The sequence below is a fragment of the Strix aluco genome, chromosome 1 (genome assembly GCF_031877795.1).
Source record: "Strix aluco isolate bStrAlu1 chromosome 1, bStrAlu1.hap1, whole genome shotgun sequence".
Taxonomy (NCBI): domain Eukaryota; kingdom Metazoa; phylum Chordata; class Aves; order Strigiformes; family Strigidae; genus Strix; species Strix aluco.
In genome coordinates this window covers 68,202,774-68,220,605 of record NC_133931.1, presented here as the reverse complement: position 1 = coordinate 68,220,605, position 17,832 = coordinate 68,202,774, and the positions used below count along the sequence as shown (strand labels likewise).

At 37.5% G+C, this 17,832-nt stretch overlaps 1 protein-coding gene across 3 annotated transcripts in view; it reads left to right on the top strand.

Moving 5' to 3' along the window:
- The window catches only part of GABBR2 (gamma-aminobutyric acid type B receptor subunit 2), a 489,241-nt gene that overhangs the window by 343,408 nt on the left and 128,001 nt on the right, over positions 1–17,832 (top strand). For all 3 annotated transcript variants that reach the window (XM_074824225.1, XM_074824235.1, XM_074824243.1), the window contains one exon: positions 4,703–4,825. In XM_074824225.1, the coding sequence (XP_074680326.1) occupies positions 4,703–4,825 (123 nt within the window). The remainder of the gene's footprint in view (positions 1–4,702; positions 4,826–17,832) is intronic.

Here is a 17,832-nt window from a genome sequence, read left to right as displayed (position 1 = left end):
CTAAATTTTCAAGGACAAAGAAAATATATTTTTATCTCAAAACCTATAAATAGATGCAGAAATACTCCTGGCCTTGCTATGCTTCTCTGAATTCAATTGAAAAACAACCAACCAAACCACCAAGATTTAGCTAATAGATCTTCCTTTAAATTTAGTTTATTCTGACAAAGGGAGGTGAAGTTCCTGGTAACAAAGAAACTAACTGGAAAAAAAGACAGGAGGAAATGAACTATTCTATCCATGCTAGAAAGCTATTTGTGGAACTCAGGGAGTCCAAAGCTGATGTTACATCCTGGAGAAGAGCGTAAGTCTTCATGTGTAAGACTTTGTTCTTGCTTTAGAATGGAATTCAGCTTTAAGGTCCATTTTGATATACATTTGCAGAGTTGGTTTCTAATAAGGTAAGAAATAAAAAGCTTTCCTTAGCCTTAACTACAAAAAGTAAGCCTAATGATTTATTGTTGTTTGCCAAACTGCCAGGTGATCCCATAAACCGGTTTAGGATAGGATCCTGCAGGGTACAATGGATGTGCTTTCAAAAGCAAATGAAAAAAAGACTCACAAAACGTCTGAGAAATGATAACCAAATAGACAGTTGAAGTCGCCATGGCAGGTAGTACAGCCTGTGATAGTTCTAGAAAATTCCCAAGAGTTTCATGAGCAGAAACTTCATCCCAAAGCTTTAGATAGATTTTATATCTCCTGTGATCAGACTGCAAGGCCCACAGAAGATAAGGACTTCGATCTTGAACTTGTCTTCATGGTCACAAGTTTTCAGAAAAAAAATTGATACAGCGATGCTGCTGAGAAGAAAATGGCCTACCAGTTTCTGTTCTGAGTGAATTTGTTTTGAGGACAGATAGCTTCACATCCAGATATATAGTCCAGACTGGTAGCAATGGCATTTATAACAGCGGGCAGATCTGCCAGGATGAGACAGATTCACCTATCCAATCACAGATGGTAGAAAATATTACTCACAGATGCTGCTGTATGAGAGCTTGGCTTCAGCGAGGAGTCAGGAGCACTCACAAAAATGGATTTTATTAGCTACCGTGCATTTCTCCCAAGGCTGATTTACTGTATGCTAGAAGGAAGATGAAAAGGAAAAAAATAAGAATCTTCCTCTGAAAGAAGAATAATATATTTGATTGTAAGGAGCCTCAGTTGCTCATGACTTTCTTTTGTCAGACAGAGAAATTGTTGGATTCACAAGATCTGAGTCAAGACTCCTTCAGTGCATCTGGTGTTTCCCAAGGAGTGAATGTACTGAACTTAAGGAGTGGTGGTGGGTGGGAGTGCTGGCTGGGGAGAGGGAAAGCTGGGCTTCCTGAGGGTGGAGGGGGGAGATCAGCAAGCATTTTAGAAATGCTGCTAGTGATATACCAACAGCATTTTTCAGAGCAAATTTATATTAGGACAAAACTGCTAATCATTGGCAGAAGTGAAAAATAATTGAATCAACGTCTCATTCTGAAAAGCTAGTGTTTTCATGAAGAGTTGTGCTTCAGAGCTGCATTACTGCAATGGTTTTGCCAAGGGCAGACCAGGGTTGTGATGGGTGCATGAGGCAGCTTCAGGAGCCCTGCTTTCAGCCCACCCACCCTGCATGCAGCACTGGTAGCACCGTGTTGTACAGAGCTCATTACAGCAGTGCAGATCGCTTGCTCAGATTATTTTATGGGCTTTCTTTTGCTTGCCTTCCTCCTGGCTGTCTGGCAGAAGTAAGGGATGAATAATACCTGCTGCCAGTGACAGCTGCTGTTATGCACCTCTCCCCTTCTGTCCAGGAAAGGGCCATTCACAACATAACACAGGGAAGAATGCTCCAAGAGGTATCCAAGGAAGAGCTGCACTGTTTTCTGGATTTCTGTTTTTATTTGTTTTAATAATTACCTGCAAAAAAAAAAAAAAGGTTACCAAACTTACATGTGAACTAGAATATGAATACTGACCTGCAGTAGTGCAAGATCAGATACAAATAAAAAATGCACAAGAGCAAGGGTGGGCGGTTAGCAACATGATCCTGAGTAGGAAGTGTTAATATGAGATTTCTTTTGACCCTGTTAGTGAGTGGATTATCAGAATTACTGTTTTTAACAGTATCCTTTTACTCTCTTGCTTCTGACATTGCTGTACCAGTTTGATTAATATTGCCAGGAGTTGGTAAATCTGTATCTGATGCAAACTTAGTTTCAGTATCAATATAGTCTGTATAAATTTGGAAGACAGTGGGCTAATTGCCTCATGTTTTACCTGTCCTGGGTAAAATGTTCACTATTTTCATTAGAAAGATAAGGTATCATTACCGATGTTTTGGAGTTTTTAATAAGGAATTTCTATGGTTCAGTGGAGCAGAGGGAAACATTTCTGTCAGATTCTTTTCACATATGTTTAAGTTTCTCAAATGATTATTTTTAGCTGAAGTTAATTGTCTTTACACCCTCATGGGGGGGAGGAAGGGAAGGACACATTTCAGAACACTAAATTCTCTAATCCTAAACTGTACCCAAGACCAGTGGGATGAAGCACCCTTTGAAGGTTTCTGCTCTGCCCACTGGCTACTGAGAGAGGCTAGACACATAATGGTTAAACAGCCAACTTTAGTAAAATAAACCCCATCAGTTAAAAAGAAAGACCAACTAAAATATGCCAATAAATTAAACTACCTAGCTATTTAAGAGGGAGAAAAAGAAATTTGGGTTGAGGTGTCTGCATTTCATCTAAATCCAAATTCTCTTTGGACTTGACTCCCCATGTTTTTTTCTCCTATGTCTCCACTAGTACTAGGAGCAGCAGTAGGTATGTTTCACCCAAGTCCTGTTTAGAGGCATTAGAAAAAAAAAAAAAAAAAGCATGGGCTTTTTTCTACAGATGATAACCTCAGTAATAAGGAGTCCCTTTTCAGCTTTGATTGCAATTTGGTAAACAACTAAAAGGTTAGAAATAGTTATGTTTTCCAGAAGAAGATGAGGGACCAAGCTGTGTTTGAGAATCTTTGCTTAATATCTGACTTCCTTTTAGTTTAATGAGGAAAGACATTGCAAGAGTCTTCCTCTCCCTGCACCTCCCACAAAGACACCTTTTCCTTGCAAAGTTTTCCTTGCCAAACCATCCAGCAGCAAGACATACCACCATGAAAGCTGCACCTTTCCCCTTCACCCGTCCTCTCCAGGCATGTTGGTGCTGTCTCTAATGAGATGGACATACTGCTTTATTATGGCTTCAAACGTGTGGAAAGCATCATTTTCTGGTCCTTTATAATGATGGTGGCTACACAGGTTTAAATCAAGAAATGAAAATAATGCATCATGTCCTTTAAATCATTCTGATTAATCACCTTTGTTTTACACTTAGTTGACTCCAAATTATTTATAAAATAAACTAGCAGATTAACAAAAACCAGTGCACAATATTGCAGAAACATCTTTCAAAATAAAAAATGTATCTCACTAAATAATATGAAAAACAAACTTTCTGAAGTTCCTCTTACATTATTTCAAATTATATTCATTTTTATAATTTCCTTAAGCTTGATAGGACTTCAATGCAAATACAATTTATTCTAGGCAGGAATACCAGCCTTGCCTGTGTTAAGATTAGATGACACTTCTGGCTTTGTAATGCGTTTTCAAAATCCTAATAAGTTTATCAAATTGAACTGAAATAATCATAAGTTTATTAAGCAGCTCAGGCTTAATACTTTTGAATATTTCATTTGGATTAAACCAACTGTTTCTGATACCCAAAACTAGGGAAAAATATGTGGGTTTGTCCATGTTAAAACAATTTGGCAGTATCTTTGAATACTGGCTGAGTATTCATTAGTAATAGAAGTACATATTAATTTAAAAAACATGAACATAGACACAAGAGGACTGACATAAAGTTAATTTTTGCCTGATATTTGAACATGCTTACAACCTTGCAACTGAAATAATGTACTTGCAGTGTATTTTTTCTGTGTTGCTATGTGTATAACAGTAGAAATAATACAGGGATTTCATGCAGCTATACAAGACTGTGATACATGGTTTGGCTTATTATTTTTATTAGCAACTCTTGTTTTCTTTTTTGAACCTAAAATCCATGCAAAATTAAAAACATGTTTTAAGTTGCACGTGCATAAAAGCCTCTAACCTTTGTAATATAGAAAAAATACATCAACCCTTTCTTCCGTGGGTAACAGAGGCAAATGTTAAACACACACACACACAAAACCTCAAAAATTAATTTCTCTTTTAATACCTTGCAAGTGTGTTTTCCACATCCGAGAAGGTTATGAAGAAGTGAACGCTGTAAATCTTAATGAAAACTATCTCAACTCCTGCTACTTTGAGAGATGTAATGGACACTTTTCCACATTTGCATACATAAAGACAGTAGTGGCTCTCTAGAATATTTTTTTTTTTTCATTTTCCAGGAGTTAATATTAAACCTGGACTTCAATATTAATATTTAAGAGTCTTCCCAATATCTTTTTAGAAATCAGAATGCACTTTAGATACTTCTAATAACCATGAAAGGGACTAAAATAATTTGTGTCTTCTTGCTTTCATCTTTTGATATTTCTGAAACTTTTCTTGTTTCATTAGCAACTTGTGTTTTTCTCCTTATATAGGAATAAAGCTGTACAGGGATCTATCTATGGCTCATGGGAATCTCCCCCCCTTTTTTTTTTCTTTTTTTTTTTTCTCTCCAGATCATTAAAGACCAGAAGCTACTGGTGATAGTTGGAGGGATGCTACTGATTGATCTTTGCATCCTGATTTGCTGGCAGGTTGTGGATCCTTTGAGAAGGACAGTGGAAAAGTATAACATGGAGGTATGTCCTCAAGCCCAAGTATTACTTACGGTTGCATATCAGTATCTACAGCTTTCTATAAGACCAAGCTAAAGATGCACTAGGTTATATGAAAGCAGGTCAAGCTGTGTATTTTGGGGGGAAGAAGGGTTCTGTTTTTTAAAAGCAAATAAAAATGAAATAACTGCAGCCAAAAGAAATTGTATCTGTAGTTGAAGGTGTCACGTGTCTGTCACTTGTGAGAGATTTTAGATGAAAGTGTTGTAAACACAGGAGAGTCTTCTACTAAGACTCTCTATTAGAGCCTGTTGTAATAAATAATAGATTATCAGAACCCATTAGTAGATTTCAGTAAGAGCTCATTCAAGATAAGTGCAGGAGAGGTCACTGCTTAGACGGCATTCTTTGTGGAGATGTTCAGGAATTATGTTACCTACTGCTATATTTATTTTCAGTAATAGCGTGTGCATACATACATACTGATTGTTCCTATCTTAATGTCATTCCCAGAAAGGTCATGCTAGAGATCTTGATAGGGAGGAGCTAATAGCTTAATGCCACCTGTACAAATTTTCCATCATTCTGGTAGGTTTCTAGAAGTAGAGCTTTCTGGACAAACTGACAGCAAGAAAAATGACAGCAACAGTGCAGAACTAGGAAAAAAAATTCTATCTTTATGCAGATTAACAGTGTTTGAGAGTTCATTACTTCCAACATGGAAACTGGTGATATCTGAAAACTAGATAATATGAGAACAATCTAGAAGTGTTAGTCTTTTTTTCCAGTACATGGTAATCAGTGAAAAAAGAATGGTAGTTTTCTCTTCTGATGTTAATGTTTGCAAGAAAAGATACATTTTATTCCATTGTTTTTACTTTGTTCTTACTTTGCAGTGTAGCTCTGGAATTTTATTAGAAGATTTTACTTTTTATTTGAATATAATTTGTAGAAGATATCTTGGAGCGATGCCTCCTACATTGCAAGGGATGCCTTTCAAGAAATCATTTTAGAGTCTGAAAAGATACCTCTAAGTCATTCCCTAGAGTTTGAACTTTTTTTTAAGAGACTCCCCAGTTATTACGGTTGTCAATAAAAAATGAAAAATGTAACTAAAATTTGTCTTGTGGAGATACTTCTGCTCCATGTTTGTAGAGCTTGAAACAATAGAGCTTGTCAATAACCTTGTTTACTTCATTTCGTTCTAACTGTATTGCAACTGATATTTAAATTGTCAGTGTTGTTAACAGTTTCACTGCTCATATAAAACCAAACATATGATGAGTAGTCACAAAATCCAATTGAAATAATGCTCATTTCAGTCCTGTGGGTGACTGAGTTAGAAGGACTTTTACTTTTTTCCCTGATCAGAGGGAAGTCATAACTAAAGATCCTGATATCTAGTCTTATCAGAATCACTTGAATGAAACTTCTGTAAACAGCAGCAGTAACCATGAAGTTATCAAACCATAAATACCATATATTTGAAAAATAATATTTATTGCAGTTTTAAATTATTGTTATTTCCATCTGAACTTATCAGTGTATATTCTTTGGTCATGTAATGTATACCACTAAAAACTTAGTGTGCGTGTTCCACATTAGGTGCTAACTAGACCACAGGGCTGCATACCAGTTGCCTGAACTTTGTATCAGAACTGAAATTCTCTGGGAATTGTGTAAGCCCATGCAAACTCACATTCACTGAATGCACAGAGGAGAATGTGCAATATTTTGAACGCTCATCATAGAGTTGACTTTTAGAGATCTTAGCTATTACTATAAGTTGTGCAGAATGCTTTCTTAAAATAATGGATTTGGGGAGGGAAGGAAATAAAAGTATTATGCAAACAAATTTGGTCATTAAAATACTGTACATATGTTTTTATCTTATTTAAGCAGTGAACTGTAACTTGCTTTCCTGAAACATACCTCTTCAGGTCTCAGAAACTCCTTGGTAAAAGCAAATGACAACTGTATTTCCTTTTATTATTATTATTATTGTTGTTGTTGTTTGCTTTTTTTTTATTTTAGGATTTTTAAGTGCATTCTGCAATGGTGAATTCTTTAGTTGAGTTTGCCTGAGCAGATATTATCTTTTGTGTGTTTGCAAAGTACTTACCGCATAGTAAACACTACTGGAGGCAAGTTTCTGTTTTATTTCAGGATTATTGTGTCATGTATATTCCTTGTCCCACTTGCTTCTATGAAATAATTTTAAAGGGATATTTGCTCTCAGTTAAAGGTGATCCAACTGATAGAAACTGAACTAAATGTAGGCTCTAAAGTTATGAATGCAATCAGTCATTCTAGCTAATGAACCATTTGAGTGCTGTTTTAACTACAAATACTCATTGGCTTCCTGTGTGAAAGTTCTGCATTTGACTACTGTCAAGTGGTCCTCTGTTAAGTGTGTCTTCATAAACACGTCAATCAAAGTAACCAAGATGAGGAGCCAAAAAACTCACAGTGTCCTTTGCTGTTTGGCATAATTCAAAAAATAGTGCATTTGAATAACAACACCACCAAATTATCAAGCACTTTTTAAAAATCCAGACTCCTTTTCCAGAGTTGTTTGTAAAGTCAAGGCATCCATACATTAAAAGCTGAGGATGTGTAGTCTACATCTAAAAATACAAAGGCAAGTGGAGGCGCTTGTGGTGACCCTCTGCCCCTGACAGAAGGAAGAAATCAGATGGGATGTTGGGTCTGTCAATTTTCAGACTGGTCTCTGGCATCCTGACCCTAGATGTCAGGTATCCTTATGAAAAACACATCTATGGCTGCCATAAGAGACTGTGTTAAAAGTTTTAATGACTGAGCCATAAAGTATACAGATCCTCTAACCATCAGTAGGGCAGTTATTTGCTATATGATATCTAGACAATAAAATGGTTGCATAAAAGCAAACAGGTTACAGGTAAAGGCAGGGACCACTTAAAAATTTCCATAGCTGTACGCTGATCTCCTGCAGAACTTTAAGGTTCTCTCTATGTACACTTCATATACAGTACTGTAGGCTTGATTCTCACGTAATGCAAAAACATTTTCTAATGCAAAATGCTTCTAAACTTCAAGCAGCAGTGTAAAAAATGGGAATTAATCCATAACATTACCTCTATTCATCTGTTTTGCTCATTGCACAGACTGTAACATTTCTCCTTTTACTAATGTTTCAGACCAGTGAAGAGATCAATCGCTTTTTTTCTCACTAGCTTCTTCCTAGGCTGAACTTGGAATTTGCTTTTTTCATCATAATTCACCTTTTTTGTCATAATCAAAATGCTCTTCAGATATGATCAGATCTTGACTAGATTCCTGCCAGACTAAGTTTATCCCAGTCCTGTAAACACACTGTCACCTTGGCTGGCTTCCTGGGCTCAACAGGCCATGAGGAATTATGGTGCTTCTGTGTATGTGACTGTGGAAGAGCTTTGCCCCGGTGGCAAGACTCTACTACCTTTTTCCAACCATCGGGATTTTGTCCTGGTTTCTTAAGAAGGCAATGCTTATGTGCAAGGGTGCTCTGTGTGGTTTTTCCTACTGCCTAACAAACTGTTTGCTGGTTTCAGTCAAACCTGACAGAATAGATACAGCTCTTAAGGACATAGCACTGCTATAGATTTGATGGAAACAGCCAACTCTGTGGAGGAGAGGTTCTAGTAGTGTGTCCTCGAAGAGAAGGGTCACAGAGTGAGTTTATCCCTCTGTCTAAAGACAGACATTATAAATGACCTGCTGCAGGGGAGCTTCACACTTTAGACACAGAGAATCCAGCCACAAGACAAAAAATACGTAGGAAACCAGCGTGCTCTAATTTCAGTTGCTCACTGATACACCTGCATTGGAATGAAACCAGAGTCTGAAATAGCAAAATCCTTTACAAAGTGGAATCTGTTCTCCCTGTGCAATAGCCACATCATAATTCAGTTAGGTACTTACTACAGTGCTGTAAGTCTGTGTGTAGACATACAGTCACACTCACCTCTCACTTGTAATACAATGGGGTTGTAATTCTTTTATTCTAGAGTTTAGCTTGAAAGCCTCTGACTGGCTTGTCTTCTCCCAACACAAATATCTATGACACAGATTGAATTACTGTGGCCTTGGAAGGTAACCAGTGATAATGTTTAATAAGTAATAACTTGTATGCTAGGGGAGATGGACTAGTTTTTATACTTCCTAAGGTAAAAAGATCTTGCATTAGTGTTAGAATCAATAAAGGTAATACTTTGCATACTGGATGCCAATATTTCTTGTAGAATTTCAAAGCCTGTTTATCCAGGGCAGTAACTTTTGCAATCCTTGATGTCTTAGTATCAGTTATCTAGTTATCTCTGTGATGTTTCCTCTTATGCAACCTTATGATAACATTAACAATATTTTAAAATAAACTTCATTCTGGTATCTGGAATATCAGTATTTGAAGTTTCACACTGAATTGTCCTGGGATGGTAATAAACATGAAATGGAGAAAAAAACAGAACAAAGTGCCATTTTAGAAGATACAGAAGAGGAAAACAGATCAATGAGACACATCCTATTTGGGCTTCTTGCATTGATGTAGAAATAAAATGTGGAAACTAAGAATGCCCAAATTTATATGAGGACATTGCTATAACAAAAATATCAATATGCAGGAAAGATTGAATAGGCCATGCCAGTGGCAGAGTAATGCAGTTTGTTAAAGAAAACTTGATGTCAATTCAGATTAACAAATTAATAATTTCAGTGAGTTAGGCAGAATTTCTATGCATTCCATATGTATAACTATGCTATTGGACACATATTACTAACCAACAAGCCAGAAGGTCAGCTTTGACTGATATTTTGAGGGAGTCATAAACATTGCAGAAGCAAAAAATGGCTATGTAAACTGGACAAATGTGCTGCTCAGACTAATTCAGGTGACTACTTTGTAATTCAACAGATTAGAAAATCCACAAAGAGAGAATTAACCCTTGATTTCATTCTGAATAGCATACAGAATCTGTTCCAAAGTGTTAATATCTAAAGGACTTCCCTGTAGCTGCAAATACATCATTCTTAGCTTTGATAGCTTTGAAGAAGCAACAACCAAAAAAGAGCAGTAGAGTGGTACTCGACTTCAGAAGGGGGAACAACATAAAACTGAGGAAGCCTCTTAAAGAGATGCTAAAGAGGACACTGTAGAGAGTTAAATCTTTGCAGGTGGCCTAGAGTGTTTTAAGAATATTGTATTGGAAACACAGAGTAAATACATGCTACACATCAAGTAAGACTTGAAAAAGAAGAGACTCAGCATGACAAAACAGCGGGAAGACATCCTTCAAAAAACCAAAGTTGTATCCAAATGAGGAAAATAAAAAGGATCATAAAGTCTGGTAAGTTAAATGCAGAACGCAATAAAGCAATCTAAAAAAAAATCTTGCAAAAGGTAAAAAAATTAATAATAAATCTTTCTCTAAATGTCGCTAGCAGGAAGTTTGCCAGGGAATCTTTGGGGACAATATTTGATCAGAATATAAGAGCCTTACTTGCAGAAAACAAGGCTGTGTAGAATGATTAAATGATTGCTTTGCTGCTTTGTTCAGCAAAATTCTTTGTGGAAAAGCTTGTGGAGATTGCTATGCTAGAACCCTTCTGATGAACTCACTGAGGAGTGACTAGAGTTGCTGGTAGGAATAGAGAAACTGATCAGAAATAAATCACTGGAAACAGATTCTATTCTCACAGGCTTTCTAAAGCAGTTCAAAGGAATAATAGTCAAACTACTGACAGCCATATGTAATCATTAGCTCAGAACTGCTTTGATAGCTGAGCGAAAAGTTGCAAATGTCTTGCCATGTTTTCAAGACAGGGTGGAAACCTCAAACTTGTAAGTTAATGTCTGTAGCAGGCCAACTTATTAAAATTATAATCAGGAGTGGAATTAGAAATAAATATCCTACATTGAGGAAGAGTTGATATGGCACTCATGAAGGAACAAATCATTCAAAAACTCAGTGAAGTCCTTTGAAGAAGCCAGCAGGCATGTGAACAGAAGCTGACACAGCCTGCCAGGTCTCCAAAAAGAACTCAGCAATTTCTTTCATCAAAGGCTCTCATGGAAATTAAATAGCCACCGAATAAGAGAGAAGCCCTCAAATGGATATAGAATTCTTTAGAACAAGGAAACAGAATTAAGGAATAAATAATAAATAAAAAAAGGAGGGATGTAGCCTGTAGAGTCCTTCAGGACAAGTCCCCGTCTCTGTGCTGGGACCTGTGTTGTTCGGTGTAAGAGGAAGTGAGTGATGAGATGACAAAATGACAAAATTTTAGTAGTTATAGTAAGTTATTCCAAAACATTAAAACGAGGGCTGATTGTGAAGAATTCTGGAGGGACATTGTGAAGCTCAACATAAAGTGAAATGATCTTTCCTGATTGCAGCTGCAGCAGCAAACCTAAAAATTGTTATCTCATTTGCTATGCAAAGTCTTACTGATAGAGGAAGACGGGATTTTAGATTTTGATTTTAAGTTCAGCTGGAGGAAACCCATATATAGACTAGGTAAATTCAATACATCTTACATCCCTTTGAATAAGACAGAATCAGCCTGACTTAAAACAATTACAACTGCCTAAGTTTTTCATTCAAATAAGTAACCCAGAACAAAATCACAGTGTTAACTGGCTTGACACAATGCTGTGAGCACCCAGAGATGTTGAGAATATTCTCAGTAGATGGATGCAAGTGCAACAAGACTAGAGGTATGAATGTTGTTACTCGGTATCTGATTGTCTTTTCTGTAAGACTGCTCCTAATGTAGTACCTGAAGAAATTAATATTCCAGAGATATTATTTGAACTGTATGTGAATTCAAATGAATATATAATTCTAGAAGTTACTCATGGTAGTTACTCACTGATAAGTGAGAGTTGTGTGAACATAACTGAGATATGATGTAAAGAAAACTCAGGAAGGAGTTCATATCTTAGGTGTGAAAGAAAAGGAAGGGTAAAAGATTGTCCAAGGTGGGCATGGTGCTGTACCCTAATAGTTAGACTAGTTAACTAAGAGAAGAGGCCACCAAATACAAAACTTTTCTTTAGGACAGCCTTTTGTCTTGTGAAATTGATTTGTCTCTACATTTTCAAACAAAAGATATGTGAAAATTTGGATTCAACTGAACAGATGTAGATCACGTATCATTTTCACAGAAAATTTTAAGTCATGGATTAGTTGCCTGAATGCTTTTCCAGTGTTCTTTCATATTCTTTAATATTCTTTTAAAGTTTTTTTTTTGCATTTTTTATAATTTTTTTCTTTAATATTCATCTTCAATCATGACACTGCTGCTGTAAGCACTGGAAAATACTCTGGCCCAAAATTATATACAGAAGAGGGCGTGCGTGTGTTTGTATACACACGAAAAAAATGTGGGAGTAACATAGGCCTGGAATTGATAAAGATGTCTGGTTCAAATTCACGTGCTCAAGTAGATTTATGCAGATTCACTATTTCAAAACAATCAGATCACGTTCTTTTCTCTTTCAGCATATGTATATATGCATAAACAGATGTGTTTAGGGGGTGTTGTTTACATTGTGCTGTTGGGCTCTTCAGTCAGCTAACAGCTGGATTAGTGAGAACTTTGTCTAACGTGCATTATAAAATGAAGAATATAATTGGCTGAAGTGGTTTCTGGGGGTGTTCAGCCTAATGCAGGTCAGAGCTTGTTAGTTAATTTATTCTCTAAATATCATTACGCCCATCTGTTTCCCCTACTATTTTTTAAATAAATTTAATTTCTTTCCTTCCAATTTGAAATATTACAGACTGTGGGAGCCAAATGTCTCCTGAAATCTGTAGCCTGCTTTCAAACCCTGCCATTGTAGCTCACAGCAGGCGGCCGGCCAGCAGTAGCTGAAACTGAGAACTCTTACTTGCATCTGCTGGGGCCCACCGGTGGCTGGCAGATGTTACAGAGAGGAGGAAAATGAGCGGCCATTAGAGTCAGCTGTAAACCTTCCGCCAGCCCAGAGTATCTAGAGCAGGTCCAAAGAAAGAGTAAATATTAAAGAGCAAAAGCTGGTTTACTTCTCTTTCTCGTTTGACATCAGTTTCCAAGGAAACTGAACAAAACGTGAGAACTGGGAGCCAGCAGCTGAGATTGACTCAGCTGGTGGCTAGTCCTGCTTTTGTTCCCATGGAAACACGTATCAAATTGGCAAAAATAAAGAAATAGGGCAGGGTCAGTTCCAAAATGGCAGAATGAATGGCTGCTGCTTCAGCTACTTAAGATGAGACTTGCTGGTATTTATTCCTCTTCAGTAAGCAATTCCAATTTTAGTTCTGGCTCCATTATTCACTTCCCAATAAACGGTACTTCCCAACCTCAGGAAGGTAGGAACCACTATCATCAACAAGACTTGTAACTTGTCTTGTTCAGCAGCTTGTTTGCAACAGTGACTGGCACAAATACTTTCAGAGGTAGATGCTAGAAATGTGTAGTGCACATCTGACAGTTCATCTGCCATGCTTAAATTTTCAGCCATCATTCATAATGAGTAGTGACTTCAAATGTACAGTTGTGTATATCTCATAACTGTTTTATACACTAACTATTTGAATACTTTTGTTATTCCCATAATTGTCAGTTGGTTTTGACTCTTGCTAACTTTTCACAGTTCAGTGTAACTGCTAATTAGGCACTATGTGAAGAACTTCCTTCTTCAGTTTTGTAAATGTTGCTTTTCAGTCCCATTGAATATACGTTATTTTTCATTTTGGGAAGAAAATAATTGAATCTTCTACAACTACTTTTGCAGTACCATTCATTACTATACATCTGTGTATTTATGCAACCTTATTTTCTTCTTCTCTCTTCGGTAGACAGTCCCAATCTTATTAAGCTGTTTTTCCTATGACATAGAACCTCTAAAGCATCATTTTAGTTAGGATGACTAATATTGCATATTTTAGAAGATCTGTGTAATGGTTTTATCTATTATTCATTTTCTTATATTTAGTGTATTCTTTTCCACTGTTGTACACCATTAAACAAAATTTTGGACTTTACTGTCAAAGTGATTCCCAGATCAGTTCCATGCACTAATTAAGACCCTAAGAAATGTGTAACTAGTTCCACTGTTTTTAGGTGAAAATGGATTTACAGTTACTGAAATTGAATTCCATTTGTCATCATATGGCCCACTCATCCTAGTTACTCTCCTCACAAATCTTTAGACTCAATTAACCTCAATTTTTTGTCTGCATATTTTCCTTCTTGTGCTGTTGAGCAACACTGGTTTTAGGGTGGAATTATGTTTCTTAGAGTGGAAGCATTACTCTGGTATATGGAAGCATAGTACTGGGGGTTTTTAATGTATAATTATTGTCACGTGTGCTGCTGTTATGTAATCACACTTCTGGCATGTCGCTGCTGTTTTGTGAACACTTTTCTGTAGTTCTTCTGGTTCTGAGGACTCAGCTTTCAGAGATACCCAACAGGACCCATCCTTTCCACCGTAGTTGGCAATTCAGACTATTGTTCTCTCTTTGGGATTTCAAGGTATAATCACCAGTCCTAAGAGAAATAGACTATTGGAGTAAAGGAAATCAGATGGCAGATATCTGACACCAGTAAAGTCATTACATACGCATGGATTAAAAGCAGCTATTTACCTCTTTTGGTAACAACACTACTGAGATTGCGGTGTATAGCATGAGACTACTAATATATGATTCACAACCTAATCACCATTAAAAGCAACAGACATATCATCTATCAGTGATACCTGGCTGGTTCACACAGAAGGCATGGTGACAGTTTTGTTCTTTCACTGAGGAGGCTCAGTATACGATAGACCCAGTGGCACTTCTTCACTTTAAACTTCAAATGCATAGGATGCATTCATTCAGATTTATTCCTCTGAAGGCTGAAGCCAGACCCAAAGTTAATACTGATTTTATGCTTCCTTATAAGGCTGTAAACAACTTCAGAGTTGGTAGAGGACAACACTGATGCTTTTTGGCAGTCAGGAACTGAGTAACAAAGAGCAGTGTACCTGGCTTTAGGATATTTCAGCATTCATTCAGCAGTGCCGCACTTGCCAGGGCTTAGAAGCTCATCTCCTCACATGCTTTCCTTGTTCATTCAAAGATAAATCTCTGAGGGATCTCTGGACACATTTTTACTTGAACTGCATATTAAGTGTCAAGATTTAGAGACATTATAATCCAGACAGGAACATTTTTCACTCTTCTGTCAGTGATTTGAGTTGTTCTTAATATCAGAAGCAAGAAAGGCAAGAATACTCTCCCTCCATCAAACACCAAAGCCTGATTAAGAAAAACTTCCAGAAAATAGACTCCAGGAACTGATTAATCTTCCCCATTGCGTTCTATCCTGGGCATTCAAAGTTCATCCCTTCTTAGCCCTGTAACATCTCCCTGTTGTTTTCTGGAAGCAAACACAACTCTATAGAGAAAGACAGACTTTAATGTTTATGTCAGGAAACAGATGCTGATGCAGATGAAATGAAGCATAATGAACTACTCCAAGAATATGCTGAGACTGCAATAGAGACAGATAAAATCCTTCTACCAGACTTCTCTGAAGATAGTGAACTCTGCATTAAAATAGCTATTCAGGATAACAAATTGTCTAATGTACTTAATGCTTCTTTGGGGGAAGAATATTCCCTTGTTCCTTCATATGTTTAATAGGCTGATACTGAAAAGACACACCCTGGCTATCCTGGTACTCCTTTAAAACCATACCTTCAGTCATGAGCAATCTTATGGAGAAGACAAGCTTCAGCTTATAATATAAGTTATTATAGTCAGTATCGTTCACCAGGAATGTCCTGAGTTCTGGACAGGACATTGTACTGAAACACATTAGTGGCAGTGATGGATTAGTCCTGCTGTCAATGGAGAGAAGCAAACCATCCTGTCTGCTGCCACAAGATCTTTATGCAGTGCTTGACCATGAAGTAATGCTCTCTCATCTAAAAGATGCACCTTGGCTTTGCACTAAAACGGCTTCAAAAGCAGCTTTGCTGCTCAAACTCTTAATAGGTACTGATGTACTTTTACTTAGAGGTGAAGTGCCATGTGGAACACTTCTGTTTCTAGCATACAAAGGAGACACTTGGTGAACCAATATTGTCATGGTTTAAACCCAGCCGGCAACTAAGCCCCACACAGCTGCTTGCTCGCTGCCCACCCAGTGGGATGGGGAAGAGAAGAAGAAGGGTAAATGTGAGAAAACTCATGTGTTGAGATAAAGACAGTTTAATAAGTAAAGCAGAAGCCACACGCATAAGCAAAGCAAAACAAGGGATTCATTCACCACTTCCCATTGGCAGACAGATGCTCAGCCATCTCCAGGACAGCAGGGCTCCGTCACACATAACGGTGATTTGAGAAGACAAACACCATAACTCTGAACATCCCCCCTTTCCTTCTTCTTCCCCCAGCTTTATATGCTGAGAATGATGCCATATGGTCTGGAATATCCCTTTGGTCAGTTGGGGTCAGCTGTCCCAGCTGTGTCCCCTCCCAACTTCTTGTGCACCCCAGCCTACTTGCTGGTGGGGTGGGGTGAGGAGCAGAAAAGGGGCCTTGATGCCCCCCTGTAAGCACTGCTCAGCAGTAACTAAATCATCCCTGAATTATCAGCACTGTTTTCAGCACAAATCCAAACCATAGCCCCATACTACCTGCGATGAAGAAAATTAACCCTAGACCAGCCAAAACCAGCACAACTAGCTTAGCTAGACAGCATGGGCAGATGCACAGGCAATAAGCAGATGGCAGATTGCTGGAAACTTAACCGATGTAAAACAGACTTTATGCTGGTGGGGAGAAGGCCTGAAAAAGAACTTCTATGTACAAAGCCATCCTCTTTATGTCTATGCACTACAAGTCATTTCACTTCTGTATTTAGTTCTGGATTCCTCACTGTTGCTAAGCACTCTTAAGCAGCATTCATAAGTAATACTATACCATATTTGTACCCAAACCTTGAAGACTCTGTCCCACCCTTGAAACCAATACAGTCTTAGTTGTTTATGCCATATCATCTGCAAAACACACATACAGTATATTTGGACATGAAAATATAGATATTTTGAAAACTATTTAAAAATCCTGCTAGTACCAGCAGAGGATATTTACTGCAAGTGCCTTAGACCATTCTCTGCTTGGGTTTCCCATACAGTAGTAAGCCAGACCTTTGGATGCCTATGTTTTATATATGTAAAGATTGCTTCATTTTAGAGGGTAAAGTTCTTCTAGATGGTAAACTTCTCTGATAAGCATACTTTAAAAATTCAAATGTATATTTCATATGTGAGAAAAAGCTTTTTTTGGGATCTGCCAAACACTAGAATGAACTTTTCTACAAAAATTGCAGGTTATCACAAAGCTTCACACTCCTACAAAAGCAAGGATTGTTTCTGAATTAGTTCTTTCCAGCATCAATATCCATCAGAATGTGTTTATGCATATGTATTTTTATTTTAAAACATCCCGCTCTCTCCCTGGAGAAAAGAGAAGAAACACATAACAGCTGTTAACCATATTGTTAGCGGGATCAATATGCATTACCAATGCTTCAGTGACATATATATTCTTAAAAGCTATAAAACTGGGGTCTTTGTGCTTTATAATGGCCTGACTCACCCTAAAGTCTACTTTCCAAACTGTCTTTGTTCTTATACCACCAGCAGCTGCATCTGTACTCTGGGAAGCGTATGCCTGCCTTCCATGCTTCTCCACCCCCCTGTAATACTTTCTCCTTTCTCCATGAATCCATGAACTCTCCTACTTACCAAAACTTACCTTATGCTCACTTTCACTGCCATAATCTGCAAGTCATTGATAAAACTGACTGTGTGAAAGGACAGCAAACTCAGGGCTTATGTCACCTCAGTTTTAGATTATTACCCACAGGTGAGTGGTTATTAAAGACTGGCAATGCAGCTGTTATTAAAGCCTGCAGGTGGCCATGGTTTAGGTACCATGAGGCTAGTGTTGATATGGTTGTGGAGAGTCAAC